We start from the raw sequence: 26614 nt of genomic DNA, 5'->3' as shown, positions 1-26614 counted from the left end.
AAGTCTTATGCCTGGCATTATCATGAAGTGTTCAGGGTTTGCTTAGCAAATATTGAGACATGCCCTAAGTAGGCACAAATCTGTATGTTGAAACTGGGGCAAAGTATAGACAATAAAAACATGTAGAAGAAACTCTTTTGACAGAAACAAGAGGCCATAAACTGAACAGACTGGTGCATTTCTATAATCCCAGTGACTCAGGAGGTTGAGGCAAGGGGATAATGAGTTCAAAACTAGCCTCAGCAACCCAGTGAGAACCAACGTCAGCAAGACCCTGTCTCTAAATAAAATAAAAAAGGGCAAACATGTGGCTCAGTGGTTAAGCACCCCCTGGGTTCAATCCCTGGTAGCCCCCCCCCAAAGGCAATGGCTCTTCCTTGCATTCAGCCCCCATCCTCATTGTTCACTATCTGCCAGGTTTAGCACAAGCTATGAGATGTGAGCAGCATCATCATTCAAACATGCTTCAGATTTTAGCAGAGCTATACAAATTGATGATAAAAGGAATCACAAAGCATTACTGGCTTCTGGAAGTAGTGAAATGTTCTCTGGTGGGAGCCATTGCTCCATTTCCCATATGACATGAAAGGTAAAAGCTAACCCCTTCTTCCCCCAAACCACTTCCTTTTCTTAGACCTGAATGGGTGGTTAGAATGGCAGTCATAGGGTAGGTAATGACTATTTCTCTTAACAGGGAAAAACCTACACCTCTTAAACTAATAGTAAATAGTTGGAATTTTTTTGTTTTTAACAAGGATAGACCAGTGGAAGAAGTCTTCACTGGAATAAGGTGACCTGCCTGGGTTCTTCAGTATAACTTTTTTTTCTCTTTGGCACTTGTTAAGTCCTACCTATAATAAAGAAAGTAATAATGATGTTCACCTGAAGCTCAATATATTACAACTTCACACCCACCCCTTCTCTTTAAAAGTACAAATTAAGAACCACAAAACAAGCCAAAGCAAGAACTCTCTCAAAGCACACAAACCCTAAGTTGAAAAACCATTTATTTCACCGGAAAGAAAAAAAAGTGATTCAATTCTATAGGTCTATCCTCTGGGTCAAAAGAAACCCAGGAGCAGTGACCCTCTCATCAAGGTCATGCCCAAATCCAACACCCACAGTGTTGGCAGGAGGTGGGGAGGAAACAGCATAGCCCCCACCACAGTTTCTGCATACAATGAGGCCTGCTGGGAGAACAGAATGTGAACAGGAAAGCTACAGGAAGTACTGAACAACAGGAAGAACAGGAAAATGGGCAGGAGAGAGAGAAAAAACAAAGGAGAAGGTCTGAACTTAGCAAGGTAAATTAAGGTCCACGGTTCCTGAGGACTGAACGCACAGAGCCGAGAACGTCCCGGAGATGGGGTACCACGAAGGGTGTATTCTCATGCACAACCGCAGCTCGGAATTTCAGCCCACATACATCCCACCTGAAAGAGAGCACAATAAGGGGCTTTACAGCAAAGCTCAAAGGGATTTCCCAATTAAAACTTCAAAAGAACATCTTTACAAAATCTGGTAATTTGATACTCTTTAAATTTACTTGGACTAGTTCCCAAGTATCATTATCTCCGAAAGAGAGCTTGAAGGACAGAGAATTGGGACTGCTAAACAATCCCAGATTAAGGTTTTTCTCTAAACAGTCAATCTTCTTTCATAAGAAGAGGCAAAGACACTTCATTGCTCTTAATGTTAAAATTAGCATCCCCTAGAAAAGGTAATTCCACATCACAAACTGTCATCAGCACAGGATAAAGGGAAAGGTTTTCTTCTAGTGTAAAAAAGTCACCAGCATGTTTCAGTCAGGGAGTTACTGCCAAGGTCCAAGTTAAAAACCATTCAAAGTCTAGACAAAAGTAGTTATTATCAACTGAACAAGTTCTAAGACCTGAGGGCATCCAACTTCACCTAGGGAAGAAACTAACCTTTGAAAAGAAAGTACTAGGAGGGTATGTGTGAGCTATATCAAGTCACTCAAATTTCTATTCTAGCCAAATCAGTTATTTTCTAGCCAGTGAACCCCAATTGGTTCTTTCCTAGCCAGTGAACCTGGGCAAATTGCATATCTTCTGCCCTAATTGAAAGATGACAAAATATCACCTACACTGTTCCTACAGTATTAAAGATGTCAATGGTAATGTAGGGAATACTCTAGGGGCTACTCAAAACTAAGGGGCATTGGGAATTACCCTTGAGTGCAACAGTAATCTCAAAAACTGGAGCCCAAAGGGGACAAACATGAAAAGAGAATATATTCAAATAGAGCCAAATGAATCATGAGGTTCAAAACATTTTCATGGAGAAAGCCAGAGGACTCAAAATAAAGCTGGTAGCTCAAGAATATTAAATGTCCACAACAACCTGTGGGAAGATGAAGGGAGTGATCTGCTTATGGCAAAGCTCCCAACCCTGGTTTTAACCTTACCTGAGAGTAAAATTAACAGGTGTGTGGTATATTAACCATATACCTTGAGGAAATGAGGGACATTAAACTTAGCACTATGGGAACAGTTTAAAAACAAAAAAATACTAGAATGAACTTAACATTTATTTCAGGAATAAATCTTGAGCTGAGCAGCTAAGATGGATTTTGGAGTCTGGGCACTTTTAAGAGATGTTTTCTACTTCTTTCTGCTCTTTCAAGTAACTTCTATAAAACAAACAAACAAACAAACAAAATTGTTGAACTGTTCCAGAATTCAGAAATACACTTCAAGATTTAAGATGAAGCCATTTTGGGAATCTTCACAGTTAACTGGGACCTGAGCAGTGATGATCAATTAACTATAGTTATGGCCTTTATAGAGGTCATATCAGACCTTTCAAATAGCAGGAAGCACACAGGAAACTTGGAAGACCTCAATAATGTCACACACCTAGGAAACTCAACAAAGCCTTGGAGAAACAGCGTATTTGAGTCTGAACATCTGGGTCCCAGGATCAGTTCAATTATGGCACATAGGTGTGACCCAAGAATCATCAGCACACCATTCTTTGTTCTTCCAGGCACAATCTGAAATGACTCCCACTGCTGGGAGCCATGGGAAAAAAAAATAGCCAGGAGGGCCAAGGACATTTACTTACTTCAAAGTTAAAGCATTTAGGACTTCTCTAAACTCTGAACCATGCTATTAACCTCACCCTAACCCTGCAAAAGCAAGCAAGCAGGCAGCCTAATTGGAGCCCTTATAGGCTGCAGGAGAGATGGCAAACCAGAACAGGGGACACCCCACCGCTCTCACCTCAAGCTTTAAAAGGCTGAATACCGCGCCCGATCCGCATACTGCTCCCGCTCATACCGGGCCATGTCGTACAGAGAATTCCGCGCGGCTGCTGAAGCTTGGGACAACTCACTCTCATGCCCGTAACCGTAGCCCTCTCCAACAGTGGGGACGGGGGCTGTAGCGCGACGCAGGGGGCTCCGATCCCGCCCGTAATATGAAGTGGAAGCTGCAGTAACAGCAGCGGCAGCTGCTGCTGCTGCAGCGGCAGTGGCAGCAGCAGCTCCTGAGGTCGGCAACAGGTGTCTATCGTAGGGATCGAGAGAGGTGGAGGTGAGGTGACTGGCCATGGCTGTGTTCTGGACTTGTGGCAGCTGGGACAAGGTCTGCTCTGCATAATTATACGCAGAGGCAGCTGCAGCCGCCACTGCCTCATAGGACCGGGCAGCTCGGCAGCGCTTGTAGTAGGCATCGAGCGCTCCGTACGCGTTGTTGTAATACAACGAATCCCCATAGCTCATGGTGTAAGGCGTACGCACTGCTCCATATTGCTCATTATATTGCTCGGTCAAGTCTGCCACGCGGCCCGAACGATCTATTGGACACTCTTTGGACCAGTGCCCCTCTTTCCCGCACCGATAGCAGCCGCTCTGGTCTCCCATCCCGGGCGCAGTCCTAAGCCGGCTGGTGGACAACTGCACGTGCATTCGTTTGCCTTGAAGAAACAGACGCAAGAAGGGTTGCTATCACTCTTAGTCATAGCCCAAGCCCCTACACCCCAGCCATTGATCATAGCAATGACTTTACCTAGACAACTCTTAATGCATCACTGCCAAAAAAAATTTTTTTAAAAAGGGTCCAACATATAAATTCAGTATAATGATCTGATTTCCAGAAAAGATCAACTAGATGAAGAAATGTTACAGCAATGCCACGATTTACTGCTTACGAAGCTACTCTCGCTCAAAAACAAACATCTCATCCATTACCAAATAACACGGGCAAAAATGTATTCCAATCAGTGGCCAGACATAAGAGATATTCAAAATATATACATCACAGGTTTCTGACATCTCTCCTTCACTATCAAGGCGAACTCGATTTGAGCAGGAAGATGCAAAAGCCAGTTCCATATCCCTACCACCACCACCCAAAATTAGAGAGAATTAAAGACTCTAAGGATGCCACCATTTAAGATTGACCAAGCCAGGCATGGTGGTACTTGCCTGTAACTCAGGAGGCGAGTGACTCAGAGGCTGACACACAAGGATCGTGAGTTCAAAGCCAGCCTTGGCAATTTATCAAGGCTCCAAGCAACTCAGTGACATCCTGTCTAAATAAAATACAAAATAGGGCTGGGGATGTAGCTCAATGGTCGAGTGCCCCCGGGGTTCAATCCCTGGTACCACCAAAAAAAAAAAAAAAAAAAAGATTGACCAGGATTTGATCTAGGACTGACAATGGTAATTTGGGAAAATTGGGAGCTTGGGGGACACAATACAAATTCAAGGAAAGTCTTCCTTCTTAACTGGGTGCTTTAAATTGCTGGTTTTAATAAGAATTCTTTACAATATGACAACTAATTTTAGTGACCCTCTACTTGGGTGAAAGGAAAACAGGCCAAGTTGTTCACAAAAACTTCAATTTCTAGAAAGAATTACAAACTATGGAAGAAAAGGGGGATGAGAAAAGTGGAAAATGGATAATAAATTAGTCAGTAGACCAAGCTACTCAGTTCAGCAAGATTAAAGTGCTTTCTCTCCTTCAAGTAAGACTGAGAGTCTAACATACACCTAATACTATTTTTCTTTGAAAATCACAATTTGAATTCTGAAAATAAAAAAACTAACAAAAGCAGAAAGTTTTTTGGAAAAGTTAAAACTAACTTCTAAATCTCTTCAGATATGCAATTCCCACCTAACAAGATCTACGGATTTACTGATAAGCAAAAATTCAGAAGGGATCCAAGTCCAGTGAAAAGTCTACAATGCAATTAGCTACAAGCACCCAAACATACAGATGTTAATGAGGTGAATGGTTAGAACCAAGGAGGAGTCAATAGATGGCTCGTCTAATGAGGAAAAATGGTAAATACATAATTTTACCTGCAAAATTAAAGTCAGATTACAGGAGACTTCTAGGTGGAGGAGGAACCCAAATATGAAAGAAAAGTCTGTTTTAACATTACATCTGGTTAAGTCCACGGTCATTAAAAGAATTAAGGCAATTAAGTACTTAAATACCTTAAAGTGCTAGGCTGTGTCTGGCATTTGCCCAGGCGGCCACTTTGGCAGGTAACAAATACTGGGAAAATAAGTGCAATCAAGAAACCAACTATGTAGTTCAAAACATAAAAGTTATTAACAAATGCACTGATGATCTGTGGATTTGTCTATTCTAATGCCAGAAAAAGACCTAAATCTTAAAAAATATCCAGAATCAACTTCTTTGAGTGGGCAAACAATAAAGAATATATGCAACACTGAGAAACTGAAATGGAAAAAGGCCAGTCTAGTATTTATCACTACTCAACACGCTCACATAACTTACTAGAAAGAGTAATGCTGGGCAAAATGACTGCTTGAGCCCAGGAGTTCCAGGCCAGTATGAAAACACAGCAAGACACCCTGCACCTACAGCCCACCCCCACAAAAAAAAAAAAAAAAAAAAAAAAAAAAAAAAAAAACAAGGAAAGAAAAAAAGAAGGACTGGGAATGTAGTTCAGTGGTAGAATACTTGCCTAGTGTGCATAAAGTCCTGGGCTTGATCCCCAGCACCACCAAAACCAAAAAGAAATGAAAGGTAACACTAAAGAATATAGAGAAAAAATAATCATAGATTACATCAGAACTAACCTAGAGATCAAATGATCAGATAAAAAAATCAGTTGTCCTGAATAGATCACATGTCCTCCCCTTACCCATGGAACTGCTACTAGGAGACACTGCTTCTATGGCTAGGTTAAAATGTGGAAGTGTCCAAAAATCACACATAACATCACAACCCTTCACAAGAGCAGTCTTTGTTCCCAATCAAGTTGTTGACAAAATAACTCGTAACTAGCCAATTAAAAAAGGAAAGCAACCTAGACCCAGGAGACCTGTGAAACTTTTCTTTAATAATGCATAGTAATGCCCATGACACAGGGAACCCATTATATGAGGGAATGATTAGACCTCCAGCTCTAAGGCCCAATTTAAGTAAACTGAACACCAAAGATGGCAGTACTTGCTTCACAATAAGGCAAGTACTCAGGAAAAGAATTAGCCCTTACAGTGTTCATGTTGATATGGTTAAAAAAACAGGCTTGAAATAGTCATGAGTTATGGGAATGTACTACCAATTTGGAATTTAATTACAACCAAAGGGAGGCAGCTTTTCACACTGGGGACCCAAAGAGATGGGAGAAGAGTTGAGAGTTCAGCTCACAACTCACCATAGTTTCTATCTCCTAAATGCTACTCTTGCCAAAGGAATTAACAGTGTAAACCAAGAGAAGAATAACAATACCTCTGAAATATACTGATAATCCACATTACCACCCATGCTGCCTTCTAGGCACAAAAACAACTCATCTAATCAAGGCTCCAATGTAACACTCATCTAAGTATTCTATGCACCAAAGATGTTGTCAGTCCATCACACCCTCAAACCAATTTTAAGACATGCCCTTACTGCCCCCAAATTCCATGCCTCCTTCCCAAGATTCCCAAAATCAGTCTTTTAATTCTAGAGTGTTTTTCAGGATTACTACAAACACAATGCAAATGGACTAGACCAATAACCTTTCAAAGACTAGCGGTAGAACACTCGCCTAACTCGTGCGAGGCCCTGGGTTCGATCCTCATACCACATACAAATAAATAAAGGTATTGTGTCCAACTACAACTAAAAAAAAACTTGAAAAAAAGACTAGTTATGGTTACTGTAAAGGTAAAAGCTGGGGTAAGGTGGGGGAGTTTAATAGGAATTCTGCCATAAACTGTTGCTTTAACTAGTTCTTCTTATGTCAAATAAGGCATCATGGTGATACTGTGGTGCTGAGGCAACACAGTGAAATTCTCTACAATGTGCCCTACTACTAAAAGAAGAAAAAGACACAATAACTAGAAGTCTTCAAGAGAAAAGGATTTCTATATTGAGAGGCACAAAAGCCTTAGGGGTTCCAAATGAAAACCAAGTTTTTCCCAAGAGACTTTCCTTGCCTAAGATAAAGCCCTTAAAACTCATGCATTTTCCATTTCATTTTAAGTGCCTCACCCATATTAAATCCATCATCACCAACCAAGCAACAGCTGTATCTCTACCCACAAACTCTCCTTTTATTTACCCAACATTTTTCTGCACAGAGCCTTGTGTTCAGCTCTCTACCCAAAGACAGTGGTTCACCTTGAAACTCTGTGTTATCAAGGCCCCTGATGGCCTCCACTGCATCCTCTGCCCGCTCCATGTGTACAAAGGCATAATCTTTCACGATGTCACATTCAATGACTGGACCATATTCCTCAAACTTGGCCCGAAGCTCCTTGTTGGTGCAGGTGGGGCTGATGTTGCCCACATGCAACTTTGTTGAGGTTTTGCTCTTATTCTTGCTGGCTTCCACATTAATATTCACCCCATGAAGCTTGTAGTGATGCAGGTTGCGTATGGCATCCTCAGCTGCAGTTTTGTCCTCTATGTGCACAAAGCCGTAGTTTTTAATGATGTCACATTCCAGCACCTTCCCGTACTGCTCGAAGAGTGAGCGGATCTCTTGCTCTGTGGCCTCCCGGGGCAGGTTTCCAATGAACAGCTTCACCATCTCGATACAGCCTGAGAAAGAAGAAACAAAATTTCTAACAAAAGACCTCAGGTTAATTTTTTTTTTTTTGGGGGGGGGCGGGGACTCACCACTGCCATCTTCCTTCACTAGCATATGTTTCCAATTTTGTTTCACATTCACATCTCCACACAGTAATCAAAAGGAAATGGGAGTGAAGTAAACAGGCCTGCTAAGGAACCCGCCTGAGAACCTCTAGGAACGAGAACACGTCTAACAGGTCCTTAGTAGCTAAAGAGTTTAAGAGTTAGATACCTTCAAAGAATGCGAATAAAAGTGAAAATAAATGGACATCTGGGGATACTGAGCTTTTCTGCCCACTAGGTGGTCAATCATACGATAAAAATCTAACTACTAGGCTTGTTGGTTGATTGCCTGCAACTATAATTTGGCTCTTCCTCCCGCAGTAACATTAGCAGCCACCATTTCCGGAAAAGTGGGCCTTGGAATAGCTGTTTAGGACCTTCCTTTGGAAGTAACGAAGGCGGGAATGAGACCAGATAGCGCGGCGTGCAGAGTACCGGAAAAGCGTCCGAGTGGGGAACGCCTCTCTGGAGGTACCAGCCTACAAGCGCCTGCAGAATGGAGAAATGCCTGGCCAGAGGGGGGCTTCAGGTTCATTAACCAGACAACAATGTCCCAGGTCCTGAGAAACTCTCAAGACGGGCTTGCAAATGCTCCATCTAAGGACAGTGGGGTTATCTCAAAGAAAACTTCGCGGCAGTAAGCCGAGCCAAGTAGGGTAGGGGGCAGGGTGGGGGGAAAGCCAGGTATTCTCGGGCGGGCGGTGTTGGGGGAAGGGCTGCTTCAGGCTTACCGCGCAATGCCGAGGACCGAGGTCGTCTCTCAGTGACGGGCGCGCAGGCCGCGACCCAACCAGGACACCCCCGACGCCCAAGGTAGTGAGACAAGATCTTACAAAGCAAAGGAAAGAAAGTGGAAGGGCTCGGAGTCTCTCACCGCACGGAAACCGGGAGGGCCTCTTCCTCGCGGCACGGACGCTTCTGACAAAACGCTAAAATGGCGGCGGCCGCAGCAGTGACTCTGGGTAGAGAGGGGGAGGTGACCTATCCACCGGATTGGTCGTTCAATAAAGTAAATGGCAGGCGTTCCCGAAGATCCTCCTCTTGATTGGTTACCGCGAACGCCAATTACCTGAGAGGCCGGGAAGAGGTGGAAACGTCAGTAACCCCAGAGCTTTTATGCGAAAGCCAATGAGCACCAACATTGAGAAGCCGAAGCCACTGATTGGGTAAGAGGTCGGCTTGAGGGAGGAACCACAAACGTGGGTCTCACCGGCGACTGGCGGCCCGCCATTAGGCGGAGCGAGCGAGGGCCCCGGTGTGGCAGTCGGTAGCTTCATGGCGCCAACTTTGTTAAGCTTCCACGTTTCGACACTTCCATGTGCACAACGCGAAAGCATTCTGCACTCCATTTTGTCCTCTACTCCAAGCTTCCCCCTCTAAACTCCCAAACGCCACCCACCTCGCAGCCTGGATGCTGTGGACAGTAGCTTACTCAGACACAGCGCCAGGTAAGAAAACAGCGAGGACTCCCACCTGAGAAAATCAACCTTCTCAGGCCAGTCAGTAACTCGCACTGTAGCCCTGAAAGCCCCGAAGCTCCCCGCAAATTTAAAACTACTTGTAGGCAGTGAAAGGAACTCTGCAAGTCAGTGGGTCCCGCTTGACCAGGTGTGATGGCCCAAAAGTAGGCCGGCCAGAGGCAGCACCATCCAGGAGGGGAGACCAAGTTCCCTCTAGCAAGCAGCCTCCCAGGATCCAAAATGAAACAGACCCCCCCACCCCCTCCCTAAGAAAAAACGGGAGCAGCAAAGTTTTTTGTTGTTGTTTTATTTTATTGGGTGCCATCAACCAGAGCTGTAGGTTTAACATCCCCCACCCCAACCAACCTTAGAGGGAAGAGCATTTTCACAATCAGCTGTAAACAAATACAATCAAGAACATTCTTCACAGGGTCTCACTCCCTCATCACATTTTCTTCCTCACCCTTTCTTTGGCTGCTTCATTTGATCCCCTGTTCATTGAGCAAGCAACTTCAGTCAAGACCCTTTGCAAAAGCAGCTTTTTTGAAGAGGAAGTTAAAGGGGAAAGGGGGATGCAAGTGCTGGATGTAAAAACTTAAAATATGAACAAAACAAGCCAAAGCAGTGAATTGTTGATGACGAAAGGGATCATCAGGAGTGGAGATGACACAAACAGAATATACTACCACCCAAAGCAGCCACAAAAGAACAAGATTAAGGAATTTTGTAAAGCAAAAGGTGAAGTCAGAGTACTAAACAAAAAAGGTGGATTTTATAACCCAACATGATTCAGGAATCCAATGGAAGAAAACTGGTGGAGCTTATTCTAGGGTAGAAAAAGGCAAGGTCCTTAAAAATCATGACATTTGGATATGTGGTTACTAATCTTGTTCCTTCTCATCTTGGACTGTGATGCACCACCAAGACTGTTAACTGTTAACCCACAGGTTTGGTAATGAAGAAAACCAATTCTAGTTAAAGTGTGTTGCACATGCCTTTTCCAAGGGGACCAGCATTTGGTGGTAATCACAACACATAATAAGATACACATCTCTCATCTCCTTTCAGTGTGATCTTCCAATTTTTGTGTTCCAGAAACCCTGCAAACAAAGCTTTCTTCTAGAGTACCAAAGAATATGAAGTCAACTCACTCCAATCTCTACAAATCTGAGACAGGAAATACTAATCTTTGCGGGTTGTTTTTTGTTTGAGTGATAGGGATCAAACCCAGGGCCTCATGCAAAAAGCTCTACTGCTGAGTTACATCTGCAGCTGGAGACATCATTTTAGGACCACCATTCTTGCCAGTGTGCAGACACCCAAGGACACTCAATCTAATTACTGGATTTGCCTTCTGAAATCTCACCAGATCTAGTCATAACTTGCTTTTGCAAGTCACCCAACTAACCAATTAAAATATCCCAAGGCTTTTTTAAACCAATTACAACTGGGAGGGAAATCCAAACTCCTCTCCCTGGACTCTAATACCCTATCAAATCAAGTTCTTCCTGGAATCTCTCAATCTGTTTAATCACTACCACCCCTCTAGACACAAGAGCCTTATTGTACTAAGCTCAGACTGGAATATTCTTTCTGCAGATCCTTCATTGCCTGCACATACACACACACACCCCACCATTTAAAGGCTTCCTCTACTCCAACCTTGCCTTGTAACTCTATTTTTCCAAATCCTACTACTTGAAATTCTATTTTTTCATTTTCTGTCCCTCTCCTGGTTCCTGGCAAATACTTATTCCATACCATATTCCCAATGTTAAAACTGTACCTGGCACCTTGAAGACACTCCAATATTTGCTAAGTTAAAATATAAAAGAATGAATGCATGAGTTAATTTGATTACCAAAAGGAGGTGAGTTTGATTTCCAGTCAGTATTAGGTTAAGAACCTGAACCAGGCTGAGGATGTAGCTTAGCATTCAAGTTTTTGCCCAGGAGGTGCAAGGACCTGGGTTCCATCCCTAACACTGCAAAGAGGGAAAACAAAACAAAATCCTAGACACTCATCAGTACTGAAAAGATATATCTTTATTCATAGTAGCTAGTCTAATTTTCCAATCTCCCTCAACAAAAAGTAGACGGCCAAAAGCCAGAGATAATCTATGGGAAGAGATTTTGAGCACTTTGACAAATGAAGCTTTAGGAAGAGAGGTTTGTAGCTTGAATGTCTTCATATCTATGTTTATTATTTTACTGAAAACTAATGCAGCTTAAAATTGTGTGTGTGGGAGGGGAGACAACTAATCCATTATTCATCGCTCTGAGAATGACACAATGTTTAACAGACCCTTGTCTGGAACATTGTAGATACCATTTTAGTGATTCAGATTTTGTTTGGTTGGTTTGGTACCAAGGATTGAACCTGGGGGCGCCTAACTACTGAGCCACATCTCCAGTCCTTTTCATTTTTTGAGTCAGGACCTAAATTTCTGAGGCTGTCTTTGAACTTGCAATCCTTCTGCCTCAGCCTCTAAACTGCTGGGATTACAGGCATGCACCACCATGCCTGGCTTTTTTTTTTTTTTTAAGATGGGGCTCTCACTTTTGTTGCACAACTGACCTTAAATTTCTGAGCTCAAGTGATCCTTCAGCCTCAGATTCCCAAGTCTGTGGGTCTATATAGGCCTGTACTACCATGTCCAGATATTTTGATGATCAAGTTTGCTGATTTGGGAGGGAGGTGGGGGACTGCAGATCAGGCTACCAAGCTCCTAAAAGGTAAAGTGACTTGTCCCAAGTCATCCAGAATGACATTTTATCAAAAGCATAAATATGTATAAATAAGCACCTGGCTGCAAACCTTAAATAGGAGGAATAATATTACATGCATGTAAATGAGAAATGAGCCTAGATTTTTGAAAGGGAAATGTACAAAATTCCACATATATGGGTAAAACAGTAATGTCAGTGAAAACTTAGATACAAATAATCTGTATTAGCCTCACACCCTTAGGGGTGAAAATTACAATTTATACTCTTAAAAACTCTGGTTCCTGGACCAGAAATGAATTACAGATAGGATAAATGCCCAAATTCTCTATGAATGGTTGGCTTACTGGATCCCTAGGACCAAATAGGCTTCTCAAGCCTCTAATCCCCCTCCAGCCATATACCCTTAGCCACCTATAAAGTTCCTAACCTTGCACAGTAACCTTTCTTCTTATCCAACACAGAGTAGTACTGCCAGAGAATAAAGGTAGCCAAAACTGGTGTAGTCCATTGGCCTAAGTCAATCCCAGGCATAACTCATAAAAATTCACTGCCTTCACTGTAACTCAGGTGCCACACTCACAACTTCATCCAAAGTCTTTGCTCAGAGCTGTGTGCTATAGCCATCTCAATCTATGATGGCTTGCATTTAATGAGAACTTGTCACATGTTCTTATTTGACCCTCTCTCAACACTAGCATACCATAAAGATTACAAGCAAAGTCCTGGATGGTTCAAATGGTGGTTCAATTCCTCGATCAAGCACTGTTAGCCATGTGACTTTTCTTCAGTGCTGGGGATAGAACCCATATATGAGCTGAAGAAAAATTATTTAATCTATAGCCTCAACTTCCCCTCTTATAAAGTAGGTTTAGAAATATCTAGCTTGGGCCCATTGGTGTTCAACTATAATCCCAGCAACTCAAGAGGCTGAGATAGGAGGACAAAATTCAAGGCCAGCCTCAGCAATTAAGCAAGACCCTGTCTCAAAAAATAAAAAGCACTGGAGATATAGCTCAGTTGGTAAAGCATGCTTGGATTCAATCCCCAGTATCAAAACAAAACAAAAACCTATAAAAATATCTAATGTATTTTGGTTGTTATGAAGATTTTATTAACACAAAAAAAGCACTTTGTGTGTGTGTGTTTGTTTGTTTTGTGTTTGCTGAACTGAATACAGGGCTTTGAGCATGCTAGGCAAGCGCTCTGAACAACTGAGCTACATTCCCAGCCCTGAAAAGCACTTTCAACAATGTTTAGTACTACAGTGAAATGTTGGATGACAAAAATGAGGCAGAGTTCCTGTCATCCAAAATCACATGGCAAAAAGGTAGCACCAGGATTCAAACTCAGGAAACCTGAGACAAAAGTCTTATTCTCTCAGTAGTTTTCAAATCAAGTCCCACCTCCAGAAAGTATTCTCCAACGACTGGGGATACCACATCCTCTCCTTCCTAACCTAATCACTTGTCTATCATTACTTATTAACTATAACTGTTTCATCGAGGTAGGTCATTGAAACTTCCACACTGTAACTTTCTCTAGGTCAGACCAAGAGCTCAGCTACCTGAGCACTGCATTTCAAGCATTATAGACAGATATTTCAAATGATTTACAGCTAAACCTGAAATCCTATTTTATAACCTTTTTAAAGGTATAAATTTTCCATATGCTGTCCTCCTCTATTACCTAAATTCCTATTATTACACAGCATACTTGTCCATAAATCCAGTAATGAATATATTTTCATTATGATTTCACTCAACCATGGGAGTCCACAGACTTGACTTGGCTGGACAAAATGCCTGAAAAACCAATAGACTATGCAAGGACTTTGCCAGAGCTTAACTAGGGGTTATGACTAGTAGGCAGCCTACCTGTAGAGACTGGCCCCTCAGTGATAGTCCCATTCCTCCGTTACAAAAGATGGGGCCCCAGGCCCACCCTAAACAGAATTTAAAACAAGGTCCAAACTCAAGAGAGAAAGCTGGCAAGGCTAGAAGTCTCTATGTGGCCTTGTTCCAAGAATAAATCAACTAAAACTTCTCCAATGACTGCAAAGTTGTAGAGGTGACAGGTGTAAAGTTGAATGATCAGAAGATAGACTGAGAGCACATTTCCTAAAACATACATCAAATGTCCCTTCTCTCATTCACTAAATCCAACTTTTCCCAAGTTATAGGACCTTGGAAATCAAATTAAAAAATCAAAGTATGAGTGCAATATGGGATTAACACAAATGGCACAATTTAAATTAAAAAAGGGGAGTTTTAAAACATCTGCAAGAGAAAAGAAAATGACAAAATGATTTAGCTTTGTAGCTCCTTCTGGCTTGAAAGCCTGAGGGCTGAGGCAGCAAGGGTATCAGGACCTAAAAATGACAGACAGTTAAGAGTGATCAAATAGGCCAGGTCACTCTGAAGAGTTGGGGCTGCAATAAAGAACGTCAACACTGGCCCCGAAAGCACATTAAGCTTTTTGCAGGAATCATGGGATTGGGACAGTGGCAGAACTCTCACTGAAGAGAAAGGAAGATGACAGAAAGCCACATTGAAAAAGAAATATTGCAAATAACAGAGGCCACAATCACAGCCCTATAATTGACCCTCAATTTTCCAGGGTAATTAATCAAAGGTCAGCTTGTTAGCATGGCCCTCAGATCATTCCACCATCACACAGAAAAGTAATAAGAAACTTATGAAACTTCTCTTCCCATTCTTCCCCAGTCCTGCAAAGAAATAAAAAGGAGCAGCAAAGCACCCAAAGGCAAAGCAATGAGCAGAAAGAGAAGCAAAGAAAAGAGCTATGGCCCCCGTACCCCCTTGAATGACCCCATTTAGCATCCACAAATACAAGCTCATGGTTTTAAAACCACATTATTTTTGCACATTTGGCAGAGGGAAGAGGAGATCGAGGGCAAACTACTCTTGTCATAGGCATGTTCATATGACGCTAAGGAGGCAGACAACCCATCTGGACTCTTCTTGACACACATACCTCCCCAGTGAACTTTGCCCTAGCAGCCTCCCAAGTCAAAAATCTCTTAAAGCACCCTTTCCACAGGAGCATTAGTAGGTTTTCCTGATATAAACCCATCCAGCCAGTCTTATTTCATTCACCCATCATTACCAAGCCTCCATCTTGTTCTCTTGAAATTGTCATATTTTTTGCCCAGGTCCTCAACTCCCAGCTCTGGAGTAAGAGTATAGGCAGAATCCTCAATTTCTCGCCCAATTCCAGCATCCCCATATTTCATTTTACTAGCACCTCACCCACTTCCCAGTCTGTTATGACACCTCCAAATATAAACCCAGCAAGAAGACATCTGAAAACCATTAACAGATGGGCACAGGGAAAGAAGTCTCAGGTGCTGCGATGGGTTGGCAGGATGCAGGATGACACTCCATGGTGAAATTCAACAGGCGAAGTACCAGGACACCCTGGCCAGAATGCCTCACAACTGCTTCAAATTTTCCCTGCCCCCTCCTTTCTCCAACCACAGGGCAGCATCAGATAGGGACATTACTCCCACCCGACTATGGCTCCCTTCCAGGTCCCAGCCCCGGTGCTCATTAGAGCCAACTGTCTGAAGGATATACCCCACCTTGTAAACACCATAGCAGCCCATTCCCCACTTAATATTTGAGAAAAGCCAACCCCTACAACCACCCTGCTGGAGCTCAGGTTGTTTCTGGAGAAAAGGAAGGGCAAATAGCCAACCATAGGCAGAGGAAAATGGGTATTATATTACTGCATTTTGGTGTGACCAAATTGAGGGCTAAGAAGTCCAACCACTTGGTCTAGACTCTCCTGCCCTAAAGATGGCTGAAAGCTAGTAGGACGCCGATGAGCTAAATCCCACTGGGGCAGCAGAGAAATCATTCTAATTCCCACATTCAAACCCCGTTCCAAACCCACCCTGGTTTCTGAGGCTATCTGCCCTTTAGTTGTCATGACTTCCTGGATGTCAAACTGGCTCCTCTGACACTGAGTGCAATCAAGACAATGACAACCAGGTTTCCAAACTGCAAATCGCCCCAAGTTTTATTTGTAGTCCATACAAAAGGGGGGGAAATTAAGGTTTTCTAACACCACCTACTTGGGGAGATGGGGAATTGGGACTGTGCTGCTCACCATCGCTAGAACATCAGTGGTGAGCAGGGATTTGGACACATACCAACTGACTGTCCCAATAGGATCTCAGTCTCAACAGTCTACAGAGGAACAATCAGGGCCCCCTGGACTGCTGGCACAGCTTGGCGCACAGGAAATGGTTAAGCTAACCCTTTCCTGGCCTCCCTCACATCTAAAAGAAAAAGGCGCCGCCGACCTCAGCTTCAGGTTGCTTCCCCATCCACACGACCTTAAATATCGCGCACAAAAATAAAAGGGAGCCAGGAAAAAATAAAAACAAAAGTAATTCCCATTCTGGAGAGATGGGAGGCAGGGTAGAGGGGAAACCGCAGATCTAGAGCCAGTAACAAGATGTGATGCTGAGGCGAAGGAACAAAGTAGGTTACTGCCAAACACTCAAAAGGATGGTCTCCTGGGGAAGGCCCACATGGTAGAGGGAGGGGATGAAAAACCGCAATGGGAGAGGTATGGGCCAGAGTGGTTATAACCTGGGTCTGCACCCTACCTACCTCTCCCTCCCTCCCCGTGGTGCCCCATCCCCAGGATGGCCCTACATGCGGCGCTGGTAGCCAGAGTGCATCTGAGCTGCCCGCAGGTAATCATTATAGGAGCCCGAATAGCGTGCGTAATCGGAATGGGCATCGGGCAGGCGACGGTAATCCAGCGAGGACTTTGTCGGCGAGCGGCGGAACGAAAGCTGCGACTCTGATAAACGGCGGTAATCAGAGAGCTCGGCTAAACGCCGGTCGGAACCATACCTAGTCGAGAGAAGAAGACAGTTGGTGAATGAGACAATTGAGGGGAGGGCTCCAGATGGGCATGGGGGAGATGCCAATGGGGACAGGGAGGGTGTGATCAGATTGGTCTCCAACAGTTTGGTTTCCTTTTGTCAGAAGGTTCTTCACCCTATCCAGGCCAAGAAATCAAGCCTGGGTTCAACTCATTAGGAAACCAAGCCTTCCACTGAAGCCCTCCTTTCCGAAGTGGACAAGGTGAATTTTGGTCTATAGTCCCAAACCACAAACAAAATATCCCCACCCATGGGTCCTACACAAAGACCTTGGTTGTTTATCAACAGAACGGCGGATGAAAGCAAGGTCCCCAACTTCCCAGAGTGTGGACGCATCTCATAAACTTGCCTTCAGCCATTAAGTGCCAAAAGGACTACTCTTTCACGCCCACCCCCACCAACACCAGGACAACCAGGTAACAGGCTTAAGAATCCCTGAGACATAGGGAAAGGGTATGAGCCACAATCCTGCAGGCAGTGGCTCCTATGGCACCTGGGCTAGTCTAGAATGGTGACATTTTCCCAGCCTGACTGGTACCACCCCAGGCTGAGCTCTGTGCTCCACCTGAACCCTGGTGACCAGAAAAGTTCACAGACACCGACCCCCTCGGCCTCTGCACACCCCACAGGAGTAAAGGAGAAAAGACCGAGGAAGGGGCCTAAAATTCCCCTCCCATGCCAACCTCAGCCCCTTGCCCTAAGCCCCAGCTGGGGGCAGAGGCGGGGGGGCATACAGTACCTTTTCGACATGGCGACAGCCTTTTTGTAGGGATCGTCGTAGCTGGCCCGGGGTGGGGAGAGGCGGGTACGCTCATAGGGCGGCGGGGTGCTGTTGGCGTTGGCAACGGCCCCCTGGGACATGGACAGGTAGGCTGCAGACGGCTGACCTGCCCCATCGTAGGCATTGCCCGGCTGGCCACGGTAGGAGGCAGCAGCCTGGGGATGCTGCTGGGCAGCATAGGAAGCAGCCAATGAGGCTGATGACTGAGTGCGGTAAGGAGCTGCCAGGGTGGCAGAAGGCTGGGCCCCGTAGGCAGCTGCGGCACCATAGGAGCCAGTGGCCGCAGCAGCCGACTGAGCCCCATAGGAGCCTGACAGGCCCATCGATGCTTGGGCCCCATAACTATTCAGTTGGGTCTGGACAACTGGCTGGGCCCCATAAGAGCCAGCCATTGGGGTAGTGGCTTGTGCAGCATAGGCGGCTGGCTGGCTGGCATAGGCAGCAGCTGTGGCTGGCTGTGCCACATAAGCAGCAGGCTGGGAAGAGTAGGAAGCAGCCTGCTGTGCAGCATATGGGGCAGACTGGGCATTGTAAGAAGCCGAGGGCTGGGCACTGTAAGAAGCTGCCTGGGCTCCATAAGCTAGCGAGGAGGCTGCAGACTGGGCCCCATAGGAGGCAGCCTGAGCCCCGTAGGAGCCTAGAGAGGAAGCTGCTCCCTGGGTGTTGTAGGAGGAAGCAGCTGCACGAACCCCATAGGAAGAGGCAGCCTGGGCGCCATAAGAGGATGGCTGGTTACCATAGGAGGCAAGGGAGGAGCCCTGAGCCCCGTAGGAGTTGAGCGAAGAAGCTGCCGCTGCCTGACCCCCATAGGAGGAGAGGGCTGAGGCTGAGGGTTGGGCTCCACCATATGGGCCGAGAGAAGAAGCTGCGGCAGACTGGGAGCTAGGGCTAGCCAGCTGGCCCCTGTATGGGGCCCCAAGGGAGACAGAGGGCTGAGCGCGGTAAGAGGCTGCCTGGGCTGTCATGGGCTGAGTCCGATAGCCGACACCCAAAGAGGCAGAAGGCTGGGCCCTGTAGGCAGCTCCCAGCGACACTGAGGGCTGGGCCCGGTAGGTGGCTGGCTGGGCCGTCAGAGGAGCCACATAAGAGGCTCTGGGAGGTGAACGGCGCAGGGGGCTTCGGTCGCGACCAAAGAAGGGTGGCGTGGGCTGACGGGCTTGCCCATCAAAGCCACCAGTGCTGTTGCCAAAAGCCTGTTGGTAGTCGAAGGTGGCAGAGAAGCCACCAGTTCCAGGGAATGCCGTATCCCCAGCCCCTGGTTTCTTGGTCTTGTCCCCAGACTGGATAGCCAGGCCAGGCCCCTTCTTCTGACCCTTGGTTGAGAGTTCCACGTTGATGCGCTTGCCCTTCACTTCTTTGCCGTTGAGCTGCGCGATGGCGGCTTTGGCATCTGCTTCCTTCTCCATGTGAACAAACGCGTAGTCTGATAAAGCAGCAGACAGAGGGTTAGCAATTAGGGGGGCAGGGCATGCTACCCGATGGGTCCCAAATTGGATACAACAGCACCCAGCTGTTGCCAGTTACCTCCAGGCCACCAAACCCTCCTCTCCAGGAGTATGTCATAAAATATTGGCTCCCACATAACAAAGCTTCTGACTGTCCCAAAGAGTCACCTTTGACTAGGGCTTTTTCCCATTCTCCCCTTTCCCCCTGCCACTTCACCCAACTCCCTGGTGAGAAAAGAAAGAGTAAAGATGAACTGCAACACAGGATAAAAATCTTCACAGCTACTGTAAGAATAAACCAGCAGACAAAACAAAGAAAGGGTTTCTGGATCACTCAATTATTCAGTGTTCTCATCCCATGCTCACCAAACACCACCACTCACCTTTGACACTTAGCTCTCAAGCACTAGAAACAACTACTCACATTTTGGCACAAGCCATTTCTCAGCCTAGATTAATTAAGGTGAAAGAGACTCAATTCAGGCAAGAGACTACAAAGAGCAAGCAGTTCACAAAATTCCTCCAATATAATCTCCCCTCTTTTCATATTACTTTCCAATTTTCAAAGTACTTTCATGCACACAACCTCACTTGGGCCTTACAACAATCCTGTAAGGTGGCACGACAAAGGATCATCATCTCCACTTTACTGCTGGGCAAACATGTTCAAGAATTTTTATGCAGCTTACCCTTGCCCAAATCAAAGTATATTAATGCCAGGACCAGTTTTAGCTCTTCTATGCCCCATGCCCCTTTGCTACACCAATCTGTCCTTGGGACAGATTGGTGTAAGGTATAACTGTGTAGTATGAAAAAAAAATGTAAGCTTAGAAAGAGAGATGCTAGACCCTATGTACATCTACAAGGTTAAGGGAATGGAAACTAAGACCCCCTCCCCCTCAGGCATATTACATCCTCCACCACTTCCTCTTTAAAGGACAGAGAGGTATACCTTATCCTTTGGAGTTCTGTTCATAAGACAGACTGCACACAGGAAAGACCTGGTTTCTCAGCTATGAGGCAAGAAGCTGTAATCACTGCAAGCTAGAAGGTCACCCCTGAGGCTTTCATTCAAGACCTGAATGAATTGTGTGAGGAAGAGGAACTAAGACAGGCTATAAATCTCAAAACTGAACTATTCATCTACTACAGAAGAAAACTTTAGAAAGGAAAAAAAAATTCTCGGGGTTGTGTCCATACTAGAAATTGTAGAAATTGCAATGGTGCAAACAGGACCTGAAGAACAATGAGAGGAGCTTGTCCCTGAGCTCTGCAGTTAAAGGCCCTATGGTTATTTTAAGAAAAAAAATCCAAATGCTGGGATCCAATCTCTGTCACATTAGTTTAAAAAATAAAAAGATACCTCGAAGAAGTTACCAACATCCTATTTTCCAATAAAAGATATCCTTTTTATGACCTTCAAACAAGTGTCCTTATTTTTAGAAATTTTCATTTTTAAAAATAATGGAGATACCCTCGCTTGCATACCCACAGATCTATTTCTCCTAAAGAATATTATCTTTCATCTCTAATAAAACACAATGTCATCTGTACACACAAACTTGGAACCTTCTAAAGATGATAAAAGAACAAAATGAACTATCTCAACTCTCAAGTCTTCAACACTCCCACAGACAGAGCCTGATTCCTTATTTACCAATTATGAAAAGCTAAGCATTCCATTTCACTTGGCCACACAGTACTAGAATTATCCTCTGTTCTTCATTTTGGGTAGCTAGCTAAAAACAGTAGCAGGTGGTCTAACGTCTCTAAAAACAGAGACTGTGCTGACCCTCAGGAATGGCAAAACCACCTAGAGAATGCAATGACAAGCAGAAAAGCTCACTCAAGGTAAAGAGAAAACAGGAAGATCTGCTAGAGCCTGTAGGCAGACTGGGGGAGGGGGGATGAAAGGGGACAATCTCCAGGCACTGTGAGGGATTAAGGAAACACTACATTCCTGATTATTTGGTCTACAAATTCCCCCCAAACATCCATTGTCTACTCCCTACATAGCTGGGTTTTATTAAGAGATCAAGGAATAAAATTTAAAAACTGAGATTTCAGGTCTGGAGATGTAGCTCAGTAAGCAGAGCTCATGTTTAATATGTGTGAGGTCCTAGGTTCAATTCCCTGCACTGCAAAAAGAAAAGGCGGGGTTGGTTTGATTTCACATGTTCAGTTCAACTGACAGCCCAGATGAACTATGTAACTGATGATGGGGGAAGATACAATTATAGCCAAATTATATCTAAGTTTCTAAGCCTGATATCTGAAAGGAATTATAACTAGGTTTCCAAATGACTGAATCACATCAGGGTTAACTGTGTCCCATCACACTGAGTAGCCAAATTCAGGCCTAACCCCATCAAAGATGCCCAGAATCCCAATTCCTTCCCAGCCATCAGAGTAGCAGAGATCCGAAGAACTCCAGGAACTCTTTTGCCTGGATAGTTAGCTCAAAGTAATCTCTCCATTAAGACTAGCATTAAACCTAACAAGTAGTTCTGCAGATACCTCCTAATGGTCTGATGACATCACAATCCCTCTAGTACCAAAGTTAAGAGAATCCAGAAAAACAACTTTTCCTATCCTAAGATGATTTTTAAAAAACTTTGAAACTATAGAGCTCGGTATATAAAGGATGGCTACCCACACAAGAGAAGGGATAATTTTCCTCTTCTGACTCAGACCTCCCCTGAAGTCTGCAATGGCCAAAGTCTGCAAGTGGTTCTTGAAGCTGTTCATCTTTGAACACCCAATAGGACACAGCTGCAGTGAGTGGTTACCACTGTTGCTATGGAGATTTTTGGTCTACAAATCATATCTAAGCTCCTAGAGTAACCAAGCAACCATGTTTTTCTCCTGTGAAATAAAACAGAGCTAGCTGTCCTGTGCTTTTCAAAGACTTGACAGGGCTGAGGGTGTCGCTCAATGGTAGAGTCGCTAGCACAGCATGTAAGGCCCTGAGTTTTAACCCCAGAACTGCAAACCAGAAGACCTGACAGCAAATCAAATGCTCATTCACAGTCAAGAAATGAGTAAGCTATTTATTGAGCCAGTCTCTTCTATAACATTCCCAACTTTAAATCCTAAGTTTTTTCACCCCTAAGAACTATAAAGACATCAGTGAAGGATATCAGTGCATCAGGTGCTATTGCATATAAGCCTAACAAACAACAATGGAAGACACCTCCCTGAGGAAGTCAAAGCATTTCAGCTAAGAAATGTTTACAAAGGAACAAAATGCACAAAATTTTCCCTCTAACTCTCACAGGGAATCAGCCAGAAATTCTAAAACTCATGTAAAGTTATCATGCACTTTACCACCACCACCACCACCACCCTTCCCCGGGTCACTTAGTGTTGATCCCAAACAAATTCAAGAACATTTTTGGCTTTCTCTATCACTTGAGAACAAGCTTCTTGATCATGAGTTTCATAGAGATTGCCCCCAAGTACTGATTCTAGACTCTCAATCTACCAGTCACCCTGCCTAACAACTACAAAAGAAACCTAACAGATTAATTAAACACAAAATTCTCATACCCCTTGCTGGCCAAGTACCCAATCTGACACCCTCCCACTCTTTCATTCTCAACAAAATCAAAAACCCATGCACCATACATCCTGCCTCAGAGCACCCAGCAGGAAAGCCCGATTCCGGATAGTCTCGTGGACTTGCATAACCTAAGTTGAGGAAAATAGAATGGAGTATTAATGCAGAATAAGAACTTGTTCCTAGCAAGGGACACAATGACCTTTTACATTTCCCCAACTTGTGGAAAGGACAAGGAATGGCCAAAGATGTGCCTTTACCGGACAACAAATGAAATATCTTTGGTGACCATGAACAAGCAACTGCACCCATTTTTCTCATCCTCAAAACGTCTCACACAGGGTAAGAGCAGGCATGAATCCAACACCAGGAGGGCATCACATACTCCCAGGTGCATCCTTGAAAATAACAGGGCAAAGTTAACTCAGATCTGTTCCCAAGTGGAACAAAGACAGGCCACATATACACAAGGGTTGACCCATCAAATCTTCCCCAAAAGAGAAAGAACTTAGGGGATAAGAACCCAGAATATTAAAAAAAAGAAAAAGAAAAGAAAAGAAAGAAAAAGAAAAAAAGAAAAAGAAAAAGTCGACTGGGCTCCAAAAAGGAAATCAATCCTAAATTATGGTGACACATTTTTCTCAAAGAAAAGGCAAACTAGGGATCTGCTCTGAGAATTAATTCAAGCAATGACAACTCTCAAGTAAATCGTTTTCAGCCAATGTTTAAGGAAGAATTCTCACACATCTCTCCCCATAATCCCCTCAGCCAAAGTATGCCCCCTTGCAAGTCTCCAAGCTTATGAAAGAATGACACTGCCCTGGGGCATCAGTTTGGCAAGTAAAGCTATACAAAAGGGGCCCTCATAAAACAAATCTCCTTCCACAAGCAAAAAGGTCAGGGTTTCCAGTTAACAGATCTAAAATCGAGCCCAAAGGGTGGGGAAAGAGGGAAAACAGGTTTAAGGGAGTTGGACCACAGAGCTGCCACGTCTAACCCATCAAATACTGAAAACACCAAAGTGGCTCGGAAGGGGCCCTTCCTGTACCCATGAGGAGACCCATGCCAAACAATACTAAGAGATCCCAGCCCGAGAAACGTCCAAGGGCCCCGTTACCTTCCGCTTGGGAGCATTCATCGGGAGGGAACACGAGGGCGGCCTTGGGGCGTCAGCCCCCACCTTTTCCCTCTTCCCTTGCTCTGACCGACGTCTGGAGAGGAAGTGGGGAAGTGGCGAAATCTTCCCCGCTCCATGATCCGGCTTGTGCCCGTCACTTCCCAATTTCCGCTCGGTGCCAGGCCCAGGAGACCAGAAGACGCGCCCCCGGTACACTCGCAAGTCTCTGGCGCGTCCCCGGCCCCGTGGTTCGGCTCGCAGTGGCCGCCGCACCCTCCCAGAGCCGCTTCCTCCCACTTGGTGAACGGTGCCTGGACCGCAGGGGAGGAGGGTGGCTCTGCCCAATGCACCCCCAACACCTCTGGCCTCGCCCCAGCGCACTTCCCCACCCGGCCCAACCGCGCAGTGACCGACCCCCGGGTAAGGGGCGTGGCTAACAGGCAGAGTGCCCCGAGCGCGCCCCCGCCCCCGAGCGTGCCTCCGTGTTACCTTTTACCACGTCACACTCGATGACGCGTCCGCGGCGCTCGAAGAGGCTGCGCAATTCCTGGCTCGTGCATGCAGCCGACACATTGCCCACGAAAATCTTCCAAGTGTTCAGCGGCCTTGGGCGCGACATCTCCACCACGAGCGCGCGCCCCGGCCGCAGCTCGTGGCCGTGCAAGGCCTCGATGGCGCGCAGCGCGCCTGCGTTCTCGCGCATGTGCACGAAGGCAAACTGTTTCATGACGGCGCAGCTCATGACCGTGCCGTAGGGCGCGAAGAGGGCTGCCAGCTCCTCCGGCGTTGTATCCGCCCCGTCGACGTTGCCCACGAATATCTTCATTTTGCCGCCGCAGCCGCCTTCCCGGAGAGCCGGGACCGCTCCTCCAGCGACAGCCTAGACGTCCGACCGACCGGCAGTCCTCCCCAGGAATGGCTGGCGACCGAGAACCCCGCCGCGCAGGCGCGCTGATCTAGCCAATCGGGACGGGCATCCCGCGCGTGCGGCAGCCAATCATAGAGACTGAAAGAAGATGCGCTCGGGCGCAGCCAATCCCAGAGGGCCTGGAGCCCGCTCGTTAGCAGAGGGGGTGGGAGAGGGACGACGACGCGCGACCAACCGCCGCTGCCGGGGGGAGGGGAAGGAGGGTTGGAGAGGAGGGAGCGCGCGCGGGCTGCGCGGGCGGCAGAGGCCTAGTTGGAGAGGCGGCCTCTGGCCTGGGTGGGGCCCCGACTCCTGGGCCCAAAGGAAAACTTTGTTCAGTCGCAAGTCAGGGCTCCTCCCATTCTGGCAGTCTTAACTAACCCCGTGCCTGGAGACGGCAGCGTGAAAGACCCGAGGAAGGCCAGGCCTGGCGGGAGAAACCGGAACCAACCCCTCTAGTCAGCAAACCGCCCCGGGACTGTGCAGGGCGTCCGGGGGTCCGGAGGCGTCTACCCCAGGAGTCCTGGTGCCATTAACTCAGTCTTTGCAGGCACATTCCCCCGGGTTGCCGGGGTCCGGGTAGACACTGCAGACAGCGAAAAATTAGAGCCCGTGCCTGCCGTGATGGAATTTTCAGTCGAAAAATAAGGAAATGACTCTTGGATCTTTGACGTTTTCCACAATTAAAACATTTACAAAATGGAAAATTAAAATAATCCTTGAAGAGGCAAAAATTGAGCCTCACAAAAGAAAGGAAAAGTTTTAAACCGACAGATTTAAGTATGTAAAGATTTGTACATGGCAGAAGACACACCAAAAACAAAGTCGTGTGACAAATTCGCAAATATTCTTCACATGTTCATTCAACATACTGCATGGAACACCTGCCATGTAGATGTTACAGCATCAATGATATAGGAGTTGTGGTTTGGATCTGAACCCGAAGGCTTATATGTGGAAGTCTTGGTCCCCAATATAGCACTGTTAAAAGGTGAGGCTTTGGGGAAGTGACTGGATTATTATTTTTTTTAAAGAGAGAGTGAGAGAAAGAGAGAATTTTTTAATATTTTTTTTTTAGTTCTCGGGGGACACAACATCTTTGTATGTGGTGCTGAGGACCGAACCTGGGCCGCACGCATGCCAGGCAAGCGCGCTACCGCTTAAGCCACATCCCCAGCCCTAAGTGACTAGATTATGAGGGCTTCAACCACATCAATGGATTAATCCGTCTGATTTGTACCTGAAGGGGCTACTAGGAGGTGGTGAAAACTGTAAGAGGTGGGACCTATTTAAAGATGTAGGTTTTTGTCTGCCATCTCCACAATTGATACTCCCCCTGCACCCTCAACCATCTCCCCATCCCCACCTTTTCTGTGGCCATGGGGATGAGCCACTCTGCTCCACCATGCTCTTTCCCCCATGATGCTTTCCTTTATTATAGACCCAAAGCAATGGAGCCAAACAACCATGGACTGAAATCTCTATAATCTTGAGCCAAAATAAATATTTCCTTAATTAAGTGGATTTTCTCAGGTATTTTGTAACAGTGATGAAAAACTAACACAG

At 45.6% G+C, this 26614-nt stretch overlaps 2 protein-coding genes across 8 annotated transcripts; both read right to left on the bottom strand.

Annotated features, from left to right (window-relative positions):
- Positions 1–990: 990 nt before the first annotated feature.
- Positions 991–9198, bottom strand: Rbm4 (RNA binding motif protein 4). Of its 3 annotated transcripts, XR_007349287.1 has the most exons (5): positions 8861–9063; positions 7614–8036; positions 3246–3939; positions 2549–2653; positions 991–1433 (listed from the first exon to the last, which is right to left on the bottom strand). XR_007349287.1 is itself a non-coding variant. In XM_048807695.1 (3 exons), exons 2-3 carry the CDS (start codon positions 8023–8025, stop codon positions 1414–1416), a joined length of 432 nt encoding a protein of 143 aa, XP_048663652.1. In that variant the 5' UTR covers positions 8026–8036; positions 8861–9061; the 3' UTR covers positions 991–1413. The 3 variants fall into 3 exon arrangements, 2 of the variants coding, with proteins under 2 accessions (XP_048663652.1, XP_048663651.1); XM_048807695.1 differs by lacking the exons at positions 2549–2653; positions 3246–3939 and having other exon boundaries at positions 8861–9061; XM_048807694.1 differs by lacking the exons at positions 991–1433; positions 2549–2653 and having other exon boundaries at positions 3243–3939; positions 9004–9198.
- Rbm14 (RNA binding motif protein 14) lies at positions 991–25092 on the bottom strand. Of its 5 annotated transcripts, XM_015503169.2 has the most exons (4): positions 24142–24540; positions 23088–23422; positions 17979–19443; positions 16333–17207 (listed from the first exon to the last, which is right to left on the bottom strand). In XM_015503169.2, exons 2-4 carry the CDS (start codon positions 23092–23094, stop codon positions 17000–17002), a joined length of 1680 nt encoding a protein of 559 aa, XP_015358655.1. In that variant the 5' UTR covers positions 23095–23422; positions 24142–24540; the 3' UTR covers positions 16333–16999. The 5 variants fall into 5 exon arrangements, with proteins under 5 accessions (XP_048663650.1, XP_015358663.1, XP_015358655.1 ...); XM_015503171.2 differs by lacking the exons at positions 23088–23422; positions 24142–24540 and adding an exon at positions 24631–25092; XM_048807692.1 differs by lacking the exon at positions 23088–23422.
- Positions 25093–26614: the final 1522 nt, after the last annotated feature.

This window comes from Marmota marmota, unplaced genomic scaffold, assembly GCF_001458135.2.
Source record: "Marmota marmota marmota unplaced genomic scaffold, marMar, whole genome shotgun sequence".
Lineage (NCBI taxonomy): Eukaryota > Metazoa > Chordata > Mammalia > Rodentia > Sciuridae > Marmota > Marmota marmota.
Note: the sequence above shows the minus strand (reverse complement) of the source record. Positions and strands in the feature narration are given on the sequence as shown.

Coding starts and splice junctions, on each gene's coding strand:
- Rbm14 (XM_015503171.2), bottom strand. CDS start 24,967: ATGAAGATATTCGTGGGCAACGTCGACGGGGCGGATACAACGCCGGAG. Junction 19,444..24,630: donor CGAGTGTGACGTGGTAAAAG/GTAACACGGAGG, acceptor CTGCTTTATCAG/ACTACGCGTTTGTTCACATG. Junction 17,208..17,978: donor GCTGTCGCCATGTCGAAAAG/GTACTGTATGCC, acceptor TCTCTCGACTAG/GTATGGTTCCGACCGGCGTT.
- Rbm4 (XM_048807694.1), bottom strand. CDS start 8,025: ATGGTGAAGCTGTTCATTGGAAACCTGCCCCGGGAGGCCACAGAGCAA. Junction 3,940..7,613: donor TGATAACACAGAGTTTCAAG/GTGAACCACTGT, acceptor TGTTTCTTCAAG/GCAAACGAATGCACGTGCAG.